This window comes from Dromaius novaehollandiae, chromosome 1, assembly GCF_036370855.1.
Source record: "Dromaius novaehollandiae isolate bDroNov1 chromosome 1, bDroNov1.hap1, whole genome shotgun sequence".
Classification (NCBI taxonomy): domain Eukaryota; kingdom Metazoa; phylum Chordata; class Aves; order Casuariiformes; family Dromaiidae; genus Dromaius; species Dromaius novaehollandiae.
Genome location: NC_088098.1, coordinates 4,914,830 through 4,936,898, shown reverse-complemented (window position 1 = coordinate 4,936,898; position 22,069 = coordinate 4,914,830). Strand labels below are relative to the sequence as shown.

At 37.9% G+C, this 22,069-nt stretch overlaps 1 protein-coding gene across 2 annotated transcripts in view; it reads left to right on the top strand.

The window, feature by feature from the left end:
- DMTF1 (cyclin D binding myb like transcription factor 1) overlaps nucleotides 1-22,069 on the top strand; it is a 31,299-nt gene that overhangs the window by 5,746 nt on the left and 3,484 nt on the right. For both annotated transcript variants that reach the window (XM_064504879.1, XM_064504885.1), the window contains exons 2-15: nucleotides 2,029-2,145; nucleotides 2,598-2,717; nucleotides 3,713-3,807; nucleotides 4,566-4,680; nucleotides 7,796-7,872; nucleotides 9,244-9,401; nucleotides 10,346-10,378; nucleotides 11,521-11,630; nucleotides 12,375-12,603; nucleotides 14,300-14,451; nucleotides 15,947-16,162; nucleotides 17,978-18,063; nucleotides 19,099-19,257; nucleotides 19,999-20,385. In XM_064504879.1, the coding sequence (XP_064360949.1) occupies nucleotides 2,037-2,145; nucleotides 2,598-2,717; nucleotides 3,713-3,807; nucleotides 4,566-4,680; nucleotides 7,796-7,872; nucleotides 9,244-9,401; nucleotides 10,346-10,378; nucleotides 11,521-11,630; nucleotides 12,375-12,603; nucleotides 14,300-14,451; nucleotides 15,947-16,162; nucleotides 17,978-18,063; nucleotides 19,099-19,257; nucleotides 19,999-20,385 (2,046 nt within the window). In that variant the 5' untranslated portion in view covers nucleotides 2,029-2,036. The remainder of the gene's footprint in view (nucleotides 1-2,028; nucleotides 2,146-2,597; nucleotides 2,718-3,712; nucleotides 3,808-4,565; nucleotides 4,681-7,795; nucleotides 7,873-9,243; nucleotides 9,402-10,345; nucleotides 10,379-11,520; nucleotides 11,631-12,374; nucleotides 12,604-14,299; nucleotides 14,452-15,946; nucleotides 16,163-17,977; nucleotides 18,064-19,098; nucleotides 19,258-19,998; nucleotides 20,386-22,069) is intronic.

The following is a 22,069-nucleotide window of genomic DNA, read 5'->3' as shown; positions in this document are numbered from 1 at the left end:
TAGTTTTCATCTTTCCAAGAAAATACTGCTCTTGCTAGGAATCCTCCATACCAAAGAACATGTTTTCTAATTAAAAATGAAATCATTTCCTGCCAAGGCAGTATTGTTAACATTACACAAGTGATTTAAAACATGGGTTTTAAGTTGGATGGGCGTATGGATATCCCTACCTACTACACTGAAGACTGTAATATACTTGTGATCCTTAAAAGTTGTTATCATGCTTTTTGAGATACAAGTTAAAATTGTTGGTGGTGCTACTTTGGCATTAAAAAAAGTTATCATTTTTTTCCTATTGCTGATGTATGAAAAACACAGAAAAAGACTAGAAAGAATTTAAAGGAGAAATAGGTGATGTTTTCTTCTTGCCAAGCTGTGTGAAAGGTGGGCTCACCAAATCTGAGTGCTCAAACATGATGAGATCTTTGCAAAGCTTCTGAATATTTTAAATGTGATTTTATTTATCCTCTGCCTCAACAGACCTTACATTTCTTTGTATTTGAGGGATTCAGACTGTTTTTCAAAATTAATAACAGTGCTAGTTTAAATCATAATTCTTATAGGCTAGTAATAGTTTGGGTTTCTTCATAGTATCTGTGAGATTATCAGAACTATTGCCCTAGCTCACTGATTTCAGCGCATACTGCTTACCCCAGATAACTTATTTTCAGAGTAATTTTTTATACTGGTGAGTGCTTGCACCCAGCTTTTCTGTTGCTCATATTGTTTCAATGGTTAAAAAAATATCATTCATAAATTAATTATACAGGTGGAAGAAGAATAAAAATTTGAAACTTAGCAATCTATAAAGAGTGCAGCTATGAACGGTATAACATTACAAAAACATTTGTCAGTCCTGACTGGTCTTAGAAGGTTATATTATGGGAAAATTATCAAATGAGAAATGTTACAAATAGTAAAGAGACAAATAATATGAGAAGATGTAGAGAATTTAGAAACACTGACAGTCATAGCATAGGTTTGTAAAAATAATGTAAAGCAATAGATTAAACACGGAGAGAAACAAGAGTAAAAGACAAGAGCAGCACAGTAATAACATGCTTACAATATTTACTTAGGTGCAGCAGTCAGTGTAAAATCATGCAGCCTGTTTGAGACTGTATTGTGTACCAGGGATGCTGCTGTCTCTCGCAGTAGTAATTTCATGTGCCTGCAGCTAGACCATTAATTTGAGGGACTGCGTTACTCAAAAAGGGTGGGATAAAGAGGGGGGGAATGGAGAGATGCAGCGGAGGCAGTTGTTTATACATAAGGACTAGTTATATTTAGTTTGGAAAAGCAATGACTGAAGTCTGTGATATGAAAAGGGTGCAATGAGTAAGACTGGAGATACAACTTAAAGGGCATAAAGAGAAGCGATGGGATGAATTCCAACAACTGGAAATCCATTCTGGCTGTCAGGGAACTGTGTTAGAGTGTAGAATGGTCTCTTAATAGTTGCAACTCGTTTATCTGCCAACCTCGCCTGAGCTAGATGCTGTCCTCCTGAACTACTTGGCACAGCGAGTCTCTTAAGGGAAGTCCACTGGAAGCCTAATTGCTGAAATGCTAAAATTGGACAAAGCAGTACAAAATGTACTGCAAGAAATAATCCTGTGCAGGCTGGAAAATTGATTGCATCACCTGCAAGGTCCTTTCTTTTTATATTCCCAACTTGTAAATTCAAGCAAACTGTTACTTACAAAAGATCCTTTCCATACTCTTGGGTGACTTCTGTCCCATGCAGATGGCAAATGCTCTTGAATGGGGACTTTAGGTACTATTTTTAGCTGGAAAAGTACCTTTGAAACTATCCGAGGTTACTCCACTTGATGTGTAAATATACAAGAAAAGCAATGATAGCTAAACTTCTTACACCCTGGAATTGCTGATGTGAAGCAATGGAATAGAGATTCATCGCCCTCTGTGAGAGTTTGTACTGATTGTTTGAGATAAAGGGAACAGCATTGTGGACTATCAAAGTGGCAGCTGTACCAAAGAAGAGTAATTTGTGTATTACTCTTTCAGGTTTGAGTATGAGCACAGTTGAAGAAGAGTCTGACACAGTGACAGTAGAAACCGTGAACTCTGTGACTTTGACCCAGGACACTGAAGGGAACCTTATACTTCATTGCCCTCAAAACGGTATACAATTGTATTTCATAGCATTTTTCATCACTTTTCATTGATCCAGCTATTGTACTTCTTGGTCTTTGTGGCCTCTCTCCAAATTAGATGAGATATTTGGATTCTGTTTGCTTTTTGAGGCAGGGTTTATTCTGTTTAAAGGAGGACGAAGTGTCAAATTTGTTTGCGTGGCAGAGAGGTAAGTTGGAAAGGATAGTGGATTGTGGATGGCATTTATGTTTTTAGGACTTTTTTTGTTTGTTTTTTGTGGGTTTTTTTTAGTACATTGAAGAAAGCATACGGACTGTTGTTGTCCTCCATAATTTACGCTTAGATCCTGGGCAGTAGTGAAGCTCTGAACCAGCCTGTCACTTTTGCTTCTGCCTTTTGTTTTGGTCATTGTCGCTAGATTTATTTTAAGAGCTCCGCTTTGTTAACAGAAAGTGACCTGCGTATGTTTTTGTTTTTAGAAGCTGATGAAGTAGACTCTGAAGACAGCACTGAACCTCCACACAAGAGGCTTTGTTTATCAGAGGATGATCAGAGTCTTGATGACTCCACTCCGTGCATTTCTGTTGTTGCAGTTCCAAGTAAGTTGTTGTAAGTTTGTGTGCTCTTGAAGCAAATGTTTTTGTTGGTAAAGGTGAATAGTGGGCTCTTTTGATCACACTGAATATTTTGCATGTTTTTAAAATTTTGTTGATACCTTAAATTTGTGTATGACCTTTAGCTCTCATGAGCCCTAGATGTTTTTGCAGCAATCTGTTTCTGTGCAGTACCAGTGAAATAAACCTGCCTCAGAGATCTGCAGGCAAAGGTGCATTGCACAAGTTGATAGATAGGTGAATGAACAGCAAAGTAAATGCTGTACTCTTTCAGAGAGCTTATGAGATAAATTTTTTAATGATGAAACAGTGTAGTTAGTATTTCCATGTTTTAAAATACTGAGAAAAATTGTATAGCTGTTGCAAACACATGGTCTTGTTAAGGTATAGATTGCTGTAGTACAAAGGGTAGGCTGAGTGGTGAATTTGAGACTTAGGAATTTCATCAAATATTATGTATAGCTTAATAAAATTTCTCAAACAGAAGGGAAAACAGGTCTAGCAAGTCAAAATACCTACTTACATCATCTAGAATGGCTGTTTATTTGGCAGAAACTAACAGAAACTCTTTAGAGGTAAAGGAATCATCATGTTGAAGTTGGAGGAAAAAGAAATGGGGGGAAAAGAGTGCTGCCAAAAGATTGGAAATTTTAGTAATTGGAAAATAATGAAAGTAGGGCTGGAAAAGAAGCGTTAATACAGTACTATTTGCATCAACTAAAAGTCTTTTATTTATGTAGCTGTTATTTATTTATTTATTACTTATTTATTTACATTAGCTCTTAGTTATAGTCAAAAGCAAAACTGAGTGTTCTTAAGCCCTTATTTAAATTTTACGAAGAGCAACTGTTGGTAATCAGCTGGTGATTTTATTATGTCAATAAACAAATACCCAGTAAGATCACTCTAAAAATTTTCACTGCAAAGATAGCAATTTATAAAACCGAGTAAAGTATACAACTGACTTGCCCATTCTGAAGTTTCAGAAAATGATCAGAGCTTTGAGGTGACCATGACTGCTACCACTGAGGTAGCTGAAGATGAGATTAATGAAGGAACTGTTACTCAGATTCAGGTACAGTAAAACTTCTAAGTTGACCTATTTGTCATATATTTTTATTTAAATTAAAAGGGAAATAATCAGAAAGGGGTTACTAAATGAATATGAGTATTTTTAGTATGAAACCGATGTATTTGAACACAGATCTTTTTTTATAAAATGTTGTTCTATTAAAGTGCAGTTGAATCATTTTTTATGTGAAAGAGGTGACTTGTAATGTAATTTTCTGCTCAAAGAGTAATACAGTAACCTGTGACAGGTGTAGCCCTCCAAGGCTCATTATTTCCTTGGTAGTGATCTGCATAGAAATTGGAGAGTTTTTTCTGTTATTTCTGTAGTGCTTTGAGTACAAATTAAGCTTTATAACAGGTCTAAATGTGCTTTTTCTTCAACAGTCCTAATAGTTGCATTGTGGTGTTCTTGTGGGTTTCCTGTTTCAAGTTCTATATTGGAGATACTAGACATAGTCCTCTTTCCACTGAAGCCAGTGAGACTCTTGGTATTCACTGTATTTTGAACAGGATGAACAAATGTTATCTTATTAATTCTCAGAACATCCGTGTTAAGATGCTAGGTCTTACTCATGTCTTTTAAGACAGGAGGATGTATTTGTAATCCCTTTTCTAAAAAATATGGCCGTTTTTCAGCACACAGCAAGGCAGCTCGGTGTGATGGGTTTCTTTTCCTTCAAATTATATTTTCATATGAAATACAAGGTGTCGGAATGAACTGAGATCTGACTAGAACTGACTAGATTTAATTTTCTTTTCAAGATTCTTCAGAATGAACAGCTGGATGAAATTTCCCCAATGGGCAATGAAGAAGTGTCAGCTGTTAGTCAAGCCTGGTTCACAACCAAAGAGGATAAGGATTCTCTAACAAATAAAGGTAGGATACCTAAAGTGAAATTCTCCCACCCTGTAAGAAGGTAAGCTGTTCCAGATGCCTCAGAGAATATTTTGGAGTTTGCATAAAGTAATCTCTGGCCTGGCTTTTTCAGTGAAAATATTTAAACAGACAGAATCTAAAACTAGTAAGAGATCTAACGTGTTAAGTCCTCGTCATCGCTATCATACTTTGTATGCAAGGCAGAAGTTGGAACTCCAGATACTCTTAGAGAGAATGAGGATGCCATGGTACTTCCAGTGGTGACAGTGATTTCAGTGACCATGTTGGAGAACTGTCACACTTAGTATGTCTGCACAGATGGTGCAGATGGTTGTACATTTGCTCCACTTGATCTAATGATCTTGATCTTTTGATCTAGTTGGCTGCTAGGAAGCTCCAGTCGGGGAGCACACCATGAAGGAATGAATCTATGCTCAGGTTAATGAATCTTTCCTCTAAGTGGGGCTTACTAGTCCAGGTACTGTTCTTGCGATTCAGGCTAAACAGTTTCTGCAATGGAGTTGGCTCAGAAAGAGCTGGGATTATGCAGACCAGAGTCTACTAAAATAATCACTGCTACTACTAAAACTACCACCCCATCAACATTTCTCCATTTCAAAGTGTGTCTGTGCAATCATGTAGTAGTCACTGAGCTTTAGAGCTTTTTTTTCCTTTTCCCCCCAGGGGAAGATGGAGTACCTTTCTAAACATGGGGAAACAGCTGAGTTTCAAATGAAGACTTCCTGTCTCTTCAGTTTCCCCAGTCTCTCAACTGTTTTTCTTACCCTGACATTGCCTTTTTTTGTAGGAAAATAAAACTGAAAATCTCTCTCAATCAGTACAAAGCAAGACCCTTTTTTACTATAAAGCTTGAGGGGGGAAAAATGGTTTTCCCTCCCAGAATCAAGTTCTCTCTTACCCAGTTATACTCCAGAGGGCAGAGTGTGCTGCAGTCAGGGAAAGAATTTGGGTGAGGCTTGCAGTGTCTGGGTGTTGGATATGGGAAATACAGAGGAAGGGAGCTGACCAGTTTTGTGGGTCCATTTCACTCACTGATCCCAAGTGTGCAGAGTTGCCTTTAATAAGCATCCCCTTGTTTTCTCCATCCTTCATATTTATTAGATTTATAGAGTTTCTGAGCCCTTTGTTCAGTCCAGGGACTGTGGGAGAGGTAGAACAGCAAAGACATCCCTTTGCGTTACAGCACTGAGGCAGTTAGGATAGAGTAAGTGAGAAACCCTTTTGCTGTGATTGGCTTGCTTTAGGATGAGAGGCAGCAGGGTCATTATAATCTTTTTGGTAGCCACTGGCAAAGCCCTTCATACCATTGGTTGGGAGCAGCACATTCTTAGCTGTTTCTGAAGGAGTACTTACTGGTGGCTTGGCAGAGAAATGACTGTTTGTATGTGTCTTGGTGGCCTGTTTGATGTGTGTGTCTTGTTAAAACATATTAGAAACTCACTGTGTTTGTTGCTTCTATAGTCATCTCATGGGCATATTAACTGACCATAAACCACAAGTGGCATTTATAGTTATGAATGAATGAGGGTACTAAATCTAGGGATTGTAATTGAGAGATGAATACTGGGAAGATCCTTCCATTAAAACATGCCTAGAAAAATATTTTAGAAGCCGTACTAACTGCACCTTTCTTGGGATCTCCATGCTCTGTCAGAGATCAGCTGTGGAGGAATCCCAGTCTGTGTCTCCTTTTACAGTTGCTAGGAGTTTGGCACGTGTTGCAAGAACTCATCATTTTGATGGTAGTCTCCAGCTGATAGAAATCCTTTTTTCAAGATCCATGGGCACATTATAATAATATTATCTCTGAATAGGCAAGCATATGAAAGGCAAAGTATACTTCCTTTCCTGAAATAGTTGATTATTAAAGGTTATTCCATGTAAAGAGTAGTGGTTTCACTTTAAGTCAGTTCAGACTTAGATAGAAGTGTAAATCACAACTGTAATAACAGGTTATTTATCGTTCTGCCTATGTAGCTTTGGAAGAAGAGATTGGAGCCATCAGGCACAAGAGAAGATTTTTTTCCCATCAGTTGGAGAGCATTAGCCATAATGCTTGTACTTTTCATTATAATTGGATTTAAATAAACAGTGTTTTTGGTGTGTACTGCCTCTCTGCCCTGGTAATTAGCAGGCTGAGAAGGAAGTACCCTGGTTTTCTGAGCAGAGATGGGCAGATAGCCAGCATTCACCAATATATGTAAACTGGGTCACCAGCATAATCTTAATTGTCAGTGATCTTTTACTAGTAAGTATGGTATGAGCGTAAGGGGGAGAAAAGAGGAGACTAATATAAATTCAAAGGAGGAGGGTTTTTTTAGTCTTTTATTGACAGACCCCAGGTTCGAAGTTTTCTTTTTGAATATAAGTTGATTGTTTTGATTTTAAAGCTTAGCTGGCGTTGAAGTTACTAAGGGCATGGACACAGATGAAACGTAAGGTTTGTCTTTTTTAATGTGTCACTTTTATTTGGGAAATAAAACACTCAGCTTGAGGCTTTCTCTTGACTGTGACCACGGGGAACTATTCCCAATACAAAGAAGAGACAGAGAGGGCCCAGCTTGTCAGAGTACGCTAGGTAGAACACTTGGCTCTGGGAAAAGCACGCACGGTAGGTTGCACTACTCAAGTGTTGGGTAACGATGAGGCGTATAAGAGAACCCCATCGTGCTGTCAGTTTCTCAAGTAATATTATGAGTCACATTTACTTTTAAGTTCCAGCTTCAAGAATCATTTGGGTACATGAAAATTCCGGCTGTCAGTTTAAAGAGAAATTTTCTAGTCTTTCTGGCTGAAGAGAAAGCCTGAAAGTGTGACTTGACAGCACATAGAAAAATTAGTGTTCTATTTTAAAAACATGGTTTTGAGGAGGGGTCTGACTCACATTAATTAAACATTTGAAGTTGGCATTTACTGAGAATTGTTCATCAGTTCTGAAATAGCATCTGTTTTGAATTAATTCTAGTTAATTTAAGTAGCAAAAATTACTACTTTTTTTTTTTCTTAATTGCAATAATAAGAGGTTCATGTTTTTTGATTTCTTCCATTTTGCTGGCCTTCACTCTGGTAATTAGTCTGTCATTTCTATTTTAAGGCCATAAGTGGAAGCAAGGGATGTGGTCGAAGGAAGAAATTGACATTTTGATGAGTAACATTGAACGTTATTTAAAGGTATGTGTTAGAGTACAGTATCTGCTGGTTGGACTGGTTATGCAGCTCCTGCTAGAGACTTTCTGTAGTACTTCCCTGAATGTGCAAATAAGTGATTCTGAACAGTTCATACTACAAGTAGTCGTCACCTGTTCATAAGATAATTGTATTCACGCACAGGATTTAAGACTTTACTCGATGTGACACTGCTCTTAATTTGTGTACTGAGTATAACACATTCTAAAGTTTCATACCAGTGTGTACAAGTGGTTTAAACTCTCTTCCTGAATATACATCACTCATAAAATTTGTGGTGAAGGTAGGAAAAAAAGATTGCACTGAAGGTAGAGCTGCTTTTCCATGTAAAAAAATTGACTATGACTTCCAAACTCCTTTGCCAGTGTATTAATACCTGCATTTGTTCGCTACACCAAGAGGATGCCTGTATCTGCTTTCTTTCCTTAATACGTCAGTATCAGGGTTCAGTGCAGAAATAGGCATGCATTTAACAAGCTTGCAGTGGTAAATGCCCATAAGTCATATTTACTTGTGATGCAGTAGGCTGAAAAATACAGTCTGGATCTTATAGGTTCACCATCCTTCATCTAAGGGTCAAAAAAAAAAAAAAAAAGCCCTGAATTCAGCCTTCATTAGTGTACATGTCAAATTCTCAGTTGTGGAAATGTGTGCCTACCCACATGTATATTAGAATTTCTGCCACAAAATCATGCACTAATAATCATGCACTTTTTTTTGATCTAGATAAACTTTTTTAAGCTAGCTAGATACCTTTTCTAGAGTTACTGCTGATTCTTGACTAATACAGAAGTTGTCAAAATTTATCATGTTTTTGCATTTATCTGCTTTCTTGTCTTTTGGAGTTTTACTGCTTTGAGTAATCAGAATGTAGTGATTTTTAGTTTAAGCTGAAATGTTTCCATCAGAACAGAAGAGCAGTTTAATTGGAAAAAAAATCTTTTCAGATAAAGAGTAAGTAATTATGTAACAAATTGACATAGAACTGTTTCACAGCTTTCCACTGTATGACTCCAGGCTAATGCCACCAAACTGTATTTTCCATGATGTTCTAAATGGTACTCAACTTTTGACCCACAAAGTACACTTTTGAAATTTCTTTTAAACATGGATGAAAGTTAGTGTGTTCAGGTATACTTGGCCTATAGTGTAAGAAAATTATTGTTCAGGGCTCTGTATTTTATGTAACTAAATCCATAAATACTCATTTAGTTTAAATTTTGGATTGCAGTATTTGAAATACGTAGGAAGTTGCATAATGGTGTGCTGGACTTGTTCTTAAATATTTTGCTTCTTGATTTCATGGAGACTCTATGTAAGACTTTTTCTTTTTTTTTTTTTAATGCTTCCCTCTAGGCCCGTGGAATAAAAGATGCCACTGAAATTATATTTGAAATGTCAAAAGATGAAAGAAAAGATTTCTACAGGACAATAGCTTGGGGTTTGAATAGGCCTCTCTTTGCTGTTTATAGAAGAGTTCTTCGCATGTATGATGACAGAAACCATGTTGGAAAGTATGACAACCTGTAATGCTGCATGTTTTTATTAGTATGAGTAGGGCCATGTATTTAATGTTTGACACATGATATGTGAGACAGAGGATTCTAGCCAAACAGACGTAGCTTTTCCCGATCATAACTGACCTCTGTTGAATTCTGCCAAGAAATGTCTTTCTCTACCTGTGTTGTTATTTATTCAGAATTGCAAGACGGCAGTTCTGGGGAAGCAGTAGAACTGCAGCCTGCTCAAATGAGGGTTGATTGTCTACAGGAGCTAATCTGTTAGGATTCAGTGCAGGATCAAGACTTGATCAGCCCTGAAAATAGTTGTTAAACAACTTTAAAAAAAAAAAAAAAAAAAAAAAGCGGGCTGTAGAGGGGTTTCTGGTGCGGTTAGAAGATCTCGAGACAAGCTTGGTTATCTGCTGAAGTCTAGTTTCTTTCTAGAACTGTGACCTTCAGCTAATTGCTCTTAATACCTGTGCCCTTAGTTTCCCCATGTGTAAAGCAGTGGGTATGGTGCTGATAATGTTAACTTACAGTTTTTCAAGATACATGAGTTTTAAAAATGTCATCTCAATGCTGTTTGGTTTTTTTTTTTTAATGCAAATTCAGCCTTATGGTGATTATTAACTTGAGACAGGAGGGAAAAAGAGCTGTTTGTTTAAGAGACTAATCTACTAAATTCTAATCATGTTCTTAGGTGCAAGTTCACTGAGGATGGAGAGTCTTACTGGTAAATGGGAAGAACCTTAGAACAGATAACTTCAGAAATGCATTAATAGGAAAAATAGAACTTGTTTTTCACGTTCTTTGCAAGTATTCAGTCAGATTTTTTCATATAGTTGAAATTCCCTAATCTGTTATGGTAACTAAATGTGTACGTTGTGGCTAATAAAAATATTTGTGCTGTACGCTTTTTATATAAAATAATATCTTTTTATTTACCTATTGCTTAGGTATACACCTGAGGAAATTGAAAAGCTCAAAGAGTAAGTCCTTTTGTTAATTAAGTCATGGTACCAAAGTTCTGTTTAACAGCTTGAATAGTTTTTACAGGTTTCATTATATGAAATCACTGAAAAGTCACAGGTAAATTTGACTGCTCCAACTTTATCAGAGAATAGTGGTCACTTTAAATTAATCTGAAGAGAAATTAAATCTACTTTCTGATCAGTTTTGTATATATGATAGTATGAATTTCAGGACTTAACAACAATACAACAAAGCTTTTAAACAAGCCTTCTATTGAAACTAATGTTTCAGGTTTTTACAAGCTCATATGTGGTTGTTTGTGAAAAACAGAAGTCCACTTTCTTCAGAAACTCTGAGAAAAGGTTATTTCTAAAGAGGGGCAGGATTTCCCCTATGAAGTCTTTGTGAGATCTGTAAGCTGCCAGTAAGGCTCTTTGATTTCGCTTATGAATCTGCCAGATCAAGGCAGGAGCTGCAAGTTTTATGTCCTCTTGCAGCTTTTCTGGTTTGGCCAATTTGAAGAAATTGTGTTAGACTGGAGGAAAAAAAACTGTATATTGTGTTGTTTTGATGGATTTGTTTGCATATCAGTTTAGCTGAAGTTTGTGTGACTTGCAAGGTGCCTTTTGTCCCAGATGTGTCATAATAAATAAATCATGGGTCAGTATGTTAAGAACCTTAGATCATGTGTGGGAGGAAAATAATGGTATTATGAACATGATTATACAGTGTTTTGTCTCATTTGAATTGTAGGATGCCTGTGTTTTCATCAGACATTCTTTAGGTTTCTCAAGTAAGCTGTATACCACCTGAAAATCCTTGAGGAACTTGTATAGAGTGGTTGTTGCATTTTTATCTAAATTTTTATATTGTATGTAACACAGTGGTTAAGCCTTACAACACTCCTGCAATACAAATATTTTCATACACATTTTAGAAGTGAGCATCCTGAGTCTTAGCGAGCCCAAAGGACTTTTCAGAAACAAATGGAAAAATTAGCAGTGATGACAGCAAATATTAAGCATACTGTAGTATTGCAGTGACTCCCCATTCTGTTCTTTAGCCTATAAATGGCCCATATCCTGTTTCTGTTAGAGAGTAATTGGTATTTTGGTAATTTCATACAGGGTATAATGCTAATGAGCCTGTTTTCATTTAGACTGAGAATAAAGCATGGTAACGATTGGGCCACAATAGGAGCTGCACTGGGGAGAAGTGCTTCATCTGTAAAAGATCGATGTAGATTGATGAAGGACACCTGCAACACAGGTGAGGTAAATGCCGGTGTCAATAATAGCTATTCTAGTTAAAACTGTGCCACCTTTGCCTTTGTGAATGGTGTTTTCAGAGGTGTATAATTCTGAACTAGGTAAGTTATAATGTGAAATCTGGGAAGATTTTAGGAACATGTGTGGTGTGGGGTTTCGTGTTTTCCTTTCTTAAAGATCAGAAAACCCTGTTTAATTTTGCAGTCCATTATCCGTCATATGAGACTACTGGAACATATTTTTTTGAGGTGGATTAAAAAGTACTTCTTGCACTGAATGTTAATAGGCAAATACAGTATATGGAGGTGTCAGGAGACAGCTTCAGTTTAGGATTAAAGTGTTCTTTATTTTGAAATGTATGTATTCACATGGAAGAAAAATTTAGTCAGAGCTCATGTAATTACTGTAAACTAAACTTTTACATGCTTAGTTTACTTCAAATAATATAGTTCAGGTAGCTTGGACCAGTTTGCTTTGGTCAATATTTTGTCAAGTTCTTGAATCTGAAAGAGGAAGAGAAGAGAAAGGAACTTGACAGCAGAACAGTGGAAGTATACATCTGTTAAACAAGGATGAATGTAATGTAAATTGCTAGTAAGAACAGTGATATCTTCTGCACAAGTCAGTACTTTCATTTTGAATAAAGTGTTAGGCAATGAAGATAAATGTCTGTTCACATGTGATGGATCAGATCTCCAGGTGGCATCTGCTGTTAGTTAACTTGGAGGGCTTTTCTCTCTTTCAGGGAAGTGGACAGAAGAAGAAGAAAAAAGACTTGCAGAAGTAGTGCATGAGCTAACTAGCACAGAACCAGGTGACATTGTCACACAAGGTGTATCGTGGGCTGCCGTAGCAGAACGGGTTGGAACACGCTCTGAAAAGCAATGCCGCTCTAAGTGGCTCAACTATCTCAACTGGAAACAAAGTGGGGGAACTGAGTGGACCAAGGAAGATGAAATAAATCTGATATTGAGGTTTGTTATTTTCATTATTTTAGAAGGATCATAATACATGACACTAGCAGGATTCCGCTGGGGTCCCTTTTGCTGGTTTCTTAGACACTAAAAACTCTAGAACCCTCCGAAAATCACTGCTGTGTTTACAGTTCCCAGAGATTTATTATTGAACGTATTTTTTGTTTTTTGTTTTTTTAGTGAATTTTAGTGCTCGTGAAAGGTGTCAGATTGAAAGCCCTGGAGACTGAAGTCTTCTTTATTCCACAGAACAGGTACAGCACAGGCAGCGACCGTGCAAGCTCCCCACACGTTGCCCCACCAATGCGCTTTAACCCTACACTGGAGGGTAGTTCAGTCTCCCTGCCCATTCAGTCCTTGGCTTCTCTGCTGAGAGGACCAACAAGGGTCAAGTGTGGTGGTGGTTTCTGTGATGTGGACATCTGTCTACAAAGAACTAAACTGAGACTGCAAATTAATTTCATGTAGGCCACCAAACACTGATTGGATTTCAGCACCTTTGATGACTACATTTGATCTAGCAACCTGGTAGTAAAAAGCTCAGTAATTCTTTGGAAATCTTTTGATCTCTCCAGTCCTCCTTCCATTCTGAATGCCTTTAACTCAGGCTTTTTAGCCAGTGGATTTTTATGGATTGATAGTTTTGGGTGGTAATAAAAAGCCAAGACACATAGAGAATTAAATATTATTTACAGAGCACTGTTCACTAATTTACTGAAGCTGTGTGACTTGAACTCAAAATGAGAAACTTGATTGTACATTTCAGTATGTGCTGGTTATAATTCTTAATTTTTCTATGCAAATAGAATCTGTTTTGGTCTGTCCAGTTATCTTTAACTCATCCATTAGGATTGTTTTTTGGTAGCTTTTTTTCTTTCTTTCTTTCTTTCTTTTTTTAATCTAGCAAGAGTATTCAGTGCTATCGCTTGGTTTGTGAAGAGCACTTTTTTTAACTTTCACAAAAATCTTTTCCCTTCTCACTGCGCACATCTCTGATATGCTCCAGGTACAGATGAGCTGGAGGCAATTTAGAGATATTTATCAATTCAAAAACTAATTGAAACAGATTCTCATAAAATCCAGTGTGTGCATAACATCTGCTAAAATTCTGTGAAGACTCCCTGACCTGGAGAGCCTGGTGGGATTGATTTCTGAGGAATGGTTTAATATTATGGTTAACTTCATCTACTTTGGCTAAGAAGCATCTGAGAGGAGGCAAAAATCCATGTTAAGGATGGATGAGTGTTATTTAGGAGAAAACAGAAGTAACTTAAGTATCATAACATGAAATTAATTAAGTGAAAGTTGAGAGTGAATCTCAAGAAGTTATTTCCTGCCTTGGAGATGTTTGGGGAATGGTTTTCCAAAGAAAAAAGTTGCAAGTACCATCATTTGGAATGTTTAACAATAATCTGGTCAAAACCCTAATGTATGTGTAATATGAAGAATAATCCTGCATGGCAAGGAGATGGACTGGATGATCTAACAGGTCTAGTCCATCTTCTGTTGTTTATGATTCTGCTTGACCTCTGGCAGCGTGGAGCCTTGGAAGCCTATGTCGATTCATGAGGTCTGGTGGACTATTCAATAGCATGCCACTTTGCCTCTGCTACTGTGACAAGACCAGAAATGTGCAACACCCTTTCCAGTCTGGAGGGTAGTTTTTAACAGATGAATCTTTTCTGTATTCTGTCAGGATAGCGGAACTTGAAGTTTCCGATGAAAATGACATCAATTGGGATTTACTAGCTGAAGGATGGACTAGTGTCCGCTCACCACAGTGGCTTCGGAGCAAATGGTGGACCATTAAAAGACAGATTGCAAACCACAAAGACGTTTCATTCCCTGGTAACGTTCTAGTTGCGCATTTCCCTTCTGAATGCTCTCTTCACAAATGTCAAAGGAATAAGGCTGCATTTTGTTGTCTACCTACAGCATTGCTGGTGAAAGAGGGCATTGCTCCTTTGCTGGAAGTTACTGACCCCTTGGATCTGCTGGCTGAGTTGCTCCCACAAGCAGTCCTTAGGTGTTTCAGTCAAAACAAGCCAACAATACAACTGAAACAGATTTTGTCAACTCCCCTCATTTTGGCTGAGGTGAGAGCAAGTATATAAGCAGCTCAGCTGGCAGATCTTGGATGATGATGGTCTTTGGTATGGAGGGCAGTGACCTCTTCAGCTGGAAGAGGATATGTATCTGCAGCCTAACAATATCACCTCAGGTTAGATCTATTACCTTTAAAATGTTAAAATATAATCTGTTTGAGGTGCTGATTTTTACTTGTAGACAGAATGTAGATTTAGTATTGGCTGCAGAATGGAGAGGAGGGGAAGAAATGGAGTATAAAGGTCCTCAGATCTCTCTAATAGTTCTCATTTTTGGCCCAGAAAGACTTGTGTCTTAGCCAAAGGGTGTTTCAGTCTCCATGACCTTTCCTTCAGTCCTCTTTTCTTTGTCTTGGGGAGAGGAAAAAAACAGCCCAGAGGAGAGTCATATGTCATAACGAAAAGCATAATTTAATGGACACTTCTGCTGTGGTCCTCAGCATGGTTAGGTGTTAGTCATGCCTAGAGGCTGCAATTGAGAGGATAGTCCTTCCATGCTCAATATGGCATAAGTCATATAAATGGACAGCTCTTCCATCAAATAATTGATAATATAAATACACCACTGAATCAACAGGATCTACTCCCATTCCCCAGATAAAATGCTCATGCGGTCAAGAGTGGGAGATGTTTAGCAGTTCCTTGAGTCGAATGGTAGAAAAGCAGAGGCCTGAGCTTTTGCAACCTTACACAAACAGACTGGTCCCTCAGTGGGACCACAGTGGTTACGGTGAAGAAGTAGGTAATTTTATTGGAGCCATCCGCCACTTTATCTGCAGATGAAGAATTGCAGTGTAGCCGTTGAGAGATTAATTCTGTCTCTTGCTCCCTAATTACAGTCACACTTCTCTCAACCTTTTCAACAAATCTGCTTTCGTCTTTTGCAATATTGGAGGCTTTATTTCTGATTGTAGAACTACACAACTATTGATATTGGGGCTTGACTGTAACTTGGGAAGATACTGTACACGTTTTTAGAGAGGTTGAAAATTGTATCAGCTTTTTGTTTTTCCCAAGCATCCTAAAGCATGTAGGTTTCTTGAGGAAAATCAACTTCACCCAGATAGTTGACTATAAATGTATTTTATGTGTGTACTAAATTTCTATTTGAAATACCTATAAATTACTCAGGTTCCAAATTCAGAAAGATTTTTTGTTTTCATCTTGAATAAATCTCACATGTAGCATTTCAAATGCTTTTCTTTGGCATGCTTTAGAATGAATATTCTTTCTCCCAGTGCTAATAAAGGGTCTTAAACAACTTCATGAGAATCAAAAAAACAATCCAGGGCACCAGCTTTCGGAGAACAAGTCTGGAAGTGGATTACCAAACACTAATTCCAGTTCGGGCGTTCAGCACGTACAGATTCGAGTGGCTCGCCTAGAGGAGAATGCAGGCAACACACCAAGCCCGGTGGCAGCTTTGCAAATTCCAGTCCAGATTACGCATGTCTGTAAGTAGTTGAAACACATGAATCACTGTCCTTCAGTGAAGGCTATAGCTTTCTTATGTTACGATGATGATGGAGTGGTAAACACATCTGTAAGAGTTTTATTAGTTCTGCATTGGTCTTGCCATCCTAAAACAAGTTGAGATTAAGGAAGTTAGTCTGAAGGAGAGAAGCCTTTCTTCTCTATTGCCTACTATTCTGCAGTTTGTCATTTGTGAATTTTGTTAGGAAAATTTAGTGCCTCAGTCTTGCTGATTACAAAGTTTAAAACAGGCCAAGAACTGATTCTTCCAGAGTCTGACTAGAAAGGCACCTGGTAAGCAATCTTCTGTTTGTAATTACATTATGCTAGCCTATTATTAAGTGCTATCTTAATCTTACCTGGTGTGTTTCTTAATAAGAATGTCATGCAACACCAAGTCACAAACCTTCTTATCTTTAGTAACATGTTAGTAGCCTCATACTTTCAACCACGCTTTGTCAAAGCTACTGGGTTTTGGTGAGCAGAGAAGATCTACTGGCATTCTGTGACTTTCAGCCTTGCAGGAATTGGATCCTGTAATGGTTATTCTGCCTCTGTGCCTAACAAGCTCGTAGTTACTGGATTCTTTTCCCTTTTTCAGTCTGCTTTCCTAAAGAATTTCTGTTCATGTGATCAAATTGAACTTTGTCTTTTCTGTCTGTTTGCCTATCCCATAAGAGCTAACTTATTAGCCATTTTCAGCTGCATTTGATAAAAGGCTCAAGGTTTCGGATATGTAATTCCTGCTTTATGAATGTAAATGGTTAGGTAAGAGAGAGGCCACACTTCACAGCTATCTGCAGCTGGATGCCAGGGAGTCTGCAGAGGGAAGCTGCGAACATGCCACTACAGCAAAAAAAAAAAGCTTCAAAATCAGAGTTTATGCAGTCTTGGATACCAAAATTAGTCTACTTTGAAGCAGCATATTCTGAGATCACCAAGTTTCCAGTGCTTATAACACTACTGTAGTCATTTAGGTCTCTTGCCCTTTTGGTATTTATGGAATTACTGGATAATCCCAGGCAAAATATTAATCTCCAGCTTCCTGAAACTTTCTGATTTTTTCCCCCTCCTAAGAGTAAGTAGAAATCATAATTATGGCACTGAAGAGTTTTTTTTGGTATCTTTTAAAGCCTGTGGTATGAACTGTTTGGACCTGGTGATCTTGGAATGTCTGATACTTAAACCAACTTTAATTTTCTTCTTAGTTACCTTTAGAATTAATGGCAGTAACTACATAGTCACACACCTGCAGTAAGGGTACTTATAGCTTTTATACACTACAGCTGCAACACGTAGCATAAGCAAGTATTCTGGAGCACACCTCATGTTTCATCGGGGTGGACACACTTTGGATGGCAGAAAAAATAAAGAACAAAAGTAATGAAAAATAGAGGTCAACAGGAAGCATAGCAACATTAAACCTGACACTGGTTTAAAACAAGTAATACATGGGTCAAAGGATATAGTTTAACTAGAACCTCCTTCAAATCTCATTAAAATGTTAAATAATTAGATCACATGATATCTGATTACTTCTTTAACTTCAGTTTGCTTGTGTCCCTGGGCAGTTTAACTATACTTTCTTTCCTTTGCTCCTTTGGATTGGAGAATGCTTTCTTTAAATACTACTGTGTCTTAGGTACAAATTAGAGAACTGTGTCATTAGGATTGCTGCCAGTTTTCTTATTATTATTACTGGAAGTAATGATATCCTGCTATGTAGCAATTATTGTATGTTATGTTCTCTGCAGGGCTTTACGTATGTTCTTTTTCTGTTTTCCTTCCTTTTGCAGCCTCAACTGATTCCCCTGCTGCTGCTGTTGACTCTGAGACAATAACACTAAATAGTGGAACGCTACAGACCTTTGAGATTCTTCCAGTAAGTAACAGAGAACTGGTATTTGTTACTGTGTACTTTTAAGCATAGCTACTTCTTAGATTATGGAACTGTGTATTCCCACCCCCCAGTTTTTATTCATACAGAGATTGAAAGAGGGGAAAATTAACTGATCTAAAACTTAAAAGTTCAGAGCAAAGTCTGTTTCTAAACATGTAATTCAGTAGGGCTGTGAATTACAGCTAAATGCTTTAAATCTGTCTTAATGCTATGAATTTTTCCTTTATGCCTTGTCTTTTTGGTTGCAATCTAGCATAACAGAGCTAGAGCAAGATCCCAGCAAGTAAAGATTCTCCTCAGTTCCATTGTACTGTAATTAATAGCAGTTTCTCTTTCATCTTAGTGTTAAGAGTAAGTTTAGTATTGCATCTTGGATTGTTAGGACGCTGTCTTTATTTACTAGGAAGAGTTGCATATATGGCCTTCAGTCTTTGGTAAGAACAACACTCACAAAGTCAGGAGTCTCTCCTCTTTTCACTGCTGCACCTTTTGTCGTGTTCTTTCCTTCGGGCCCAGTTCTGGTCCCATTAAGGGCATCAGTGGACCTTAGTAGAATCTGTATCATGCCCACCCCTCTCGGCCAAGCCAGGGTTAATTTTACCTGTGGGTAACAGTTACTGCATTTCATGGGAATTTTATGTTGTGACCAGCATTTACTTCACTATAAAGTCAGTCCTCTGTAAGAGCTGAGAAAAGCTTCTTTTTTTTTCCCCCTCCTCCAATTTAACTGTATTTTTTTTCCTTTAACTTTCTTACCTGCTGTTGTACAACATGTGTGACTCAGCCTTAATACTTGTTTCAGTAACCTAAAGCTGTAAATGAGTTTCTCTATACTTCTTGAGTTCAGTACAGCGATCAGGGCAGTAGGATTTGGGTTTTTTTCCAGGGGGATTACTGTCACGCTAGAGAATGTTCTGTAGCTAAGTAGTTGCTGTAGATCTACCTGTAAATAAGCATGCTAACTGTGACCCAGGAAGGCGGTATGTTTGGGTATTAAACTCGTATTATCTTTTGTAGTCCTTCCATCTCCAGCCCACCGGAACGCCAGGTACATACCTACTACAGACAAGCTCAAGCCAAGGCCTTCCTTTAACACTGACAACTAGTCCTACCATGACCCTAACAGCTGCTGCCGCTCCAGCCTCCCCAGAGCAGATCATAGTTCATGCCTTATCTGTAGGTATTCTGAGCAGCAAAAAGACTAAAGTTTGGGGGTGTGGTGAAAGTAACATAACAATGCAGGCCCCTGCTTACCTTGTACATATTAGGGTTGTAAAAGGGTTCTTAAGTCATAACAATGTTACTTTGACCACTTAAAATTCTCACTGAAGAGTGAGAATTTATTTTTTTATGTTTTTCAAAAGCAACTTCATGTTGCTTGGAAACAGCTTGGATAGTTCCTACTGTGGCTAAACGTGATGTCTCCACCTACTGACTAGCCCCAACAAAACAAAATACTACTTTTTTTTCCTGCTGTTTTCAGTCATGCTCACAAATGTGTGTTGGTCCTCACAAAACTTGTATAGTAGTGACTGTACTACTCTTTATTGGAGGGAGAGAAAAGGAAGCAAGTTGAAGATTGCATAATAAATGTGTTCAAAATTCAGAAAAAAAAAAGCTCTGACCTTTTGCATCTAGGACAGTCCTCCTCATTGGAAAAGTTAGCCTCTGTTTCACATTACATATTTATTTGTGAATTATAGAACAGTTAAAGCCAGTCTGCAAATTCTTTAATTCCATGAAAGGTCAAGAGATGATCTGGGCTGATGTACTGTATATGTAAACCTTTAAATTACACTTAATAATGACTTTCTTGAATTCAGTTGCTTTGTTTGTTGAAAGGTTTAAGACACTTGGAGGAAAGTCTCTAAGTTTTTTGTTTTGTTTTGTTTTTCTTTTTCCAAATACTGCTTACAGCCAGAGCACTTGTTAAATACAAGTGACAATGTCACAGTGCAGTGCCACACGCCAAGTGTCATAATCCGCACCGTTGCTGCTGAAGATATCTCCTCCTCTGTCACTCAGGCAGAACTTACTGTTGATTCAGACATTCAGTCAGCTGACTTGACAGATCCTCCCGACACCTTAGAAGCAAATAGTTTCCCAGATGATATCCACCAGTCCAAGCTGAGTGATGAAGAGCAGTCAGCCTACAACGAAGATGATGCCTCCAAATTTAGTGGCAGGAATAGTAATGAACTGATGGATGGGGTTATGGTAAGAACTGAAGAGGAGATTTCAGAGGCCAGCCTGAAGCAAGAGGAGGATTCTCACACTGATTTAACCAGCACTTATGTCACTGAGGTAAGGAAGCGTGTGATACCTGAAATTTTTCCCTTCTCTGCATGGAGAGAGAATGATTTCATTATCTCTGTGAACCTCTATGTCAAGATATTAATATGAATACGCCAGTGATTTCATGCATGTCTTAGCTCTAAGAGCAGTTTGTTCAGATCCTCTGCTTGAGTTTCGTTAATGTTATATGGATGTGAAAAGGACGGGCTTTAATTTGGGACTAAGGTTTAGATTTGGCTTGATCTGGGGCATCAACTAGCTGTGGAGTTGCTTCACTGCTCAGGCCATGTTGCCTGCTGACTATGGAAAATAGGTATCTGTGTGATCAGGTGACTCTTGGAGTAGTGGTGGCACCTAACAGTGGACTTCATCTGATTACTGTTTGATGCTGTTGCTTTAAACCTGGTGTAAAATCGTCCAACGTGTACTTTACAGAGCAAGGGAGGTTAGGTACAGTATTTCACTCATGCTCTATGAATCTAATAATATATCTTTAGGTGCATCACAGCTTCCATTTCTGAGGGCTTTTATTAAGCAAAGTAGACCATTTCAATAGTTGTTAAACTGGAATGAAAAGCATATAAGCCAAGTCTTTCTCTGGCCTCAGTTTTAGTCAGTTGCAGACACAAGGTTATCCAAATTAATTGAGGCATTTGGATTGTTTGTACTAAATTCCTCCATGTTACATTTGCTGGAACTATCATAATGAATGAGACAAGGAAAATAGGGGTATTAAAAATATGACACTTTCATTGGTGGGTAGAAAATACCTTTCCTTAAAAGCTTGGTTAGGTCAGACTGCAAAAAGAGATGAGGTGGATTCAGATACCCTCGCCTCTTCTCCAAACGATATGCTTTACAGTTGCTGTAACTCTGTTTTACCACTCTGGACTAAAAATCCACTATTAATATGCTTGAACTTTGTTAGGCTTTGCCTTTGTGAAGGTAAATAGACACTGCATATTCATTATGCTCTTATTAAGAGGAGAATCTTTGTGTGCCTCAACAGTCTGCTACTACAGAAGTATTTGTATCCTGAATACATACGAAGCTGGAGATTCTTCTTTGATTTTCCTCTTTCTTGTCTTGTAGTTTAAACAATTCTGATAAAATTTGTGATGGTTGAGGCAGCCCATCAGGTTTCAGTTCAAAATTTCAGCTTCTCAAACAGGAGTCAGTACATTTTTGCTAATTCCTAACTGAACTTCATAGAAATTACTTATGGCTAACAGTATTTAAAGAGGTATTAAACTTTATTCTGTGCAAAAAAAACTAGGCTTGTAATTCTCATGTTTTATTCTTCTAGTTGGATTCAAGTTTGACACGTTTCAATTTCAGGAGAGAGAGAACTGTCTGAGATTCTAAGTGAAAAACTGCTCTAGAAAAATTTCTCTAAATTTTGCTTTCTTTAAGTCAGTGTTATCTTTATGCACTTGCCAATATTGTATTATCACTGTAGGTGTGAGTAGTAAGAAGCAGGGTTTTATTATTTCTAGCTGGGAAAGGTGCCCATTTGCCACAATGGTTTTTTAGTTTTTCACGCATCCTTTCCCCAGTTTCAAACCTTGCGACATACTGCTTATCATGGGGAGGTCCAGCTGAGCTCTCTGCAGAAAGCTGCTTTTTCTGGTTGGGCATACTGTGCCTTGCATGAGTGTGTGCACATTCGGACTGAGTTTAAATCTCTTGAGTT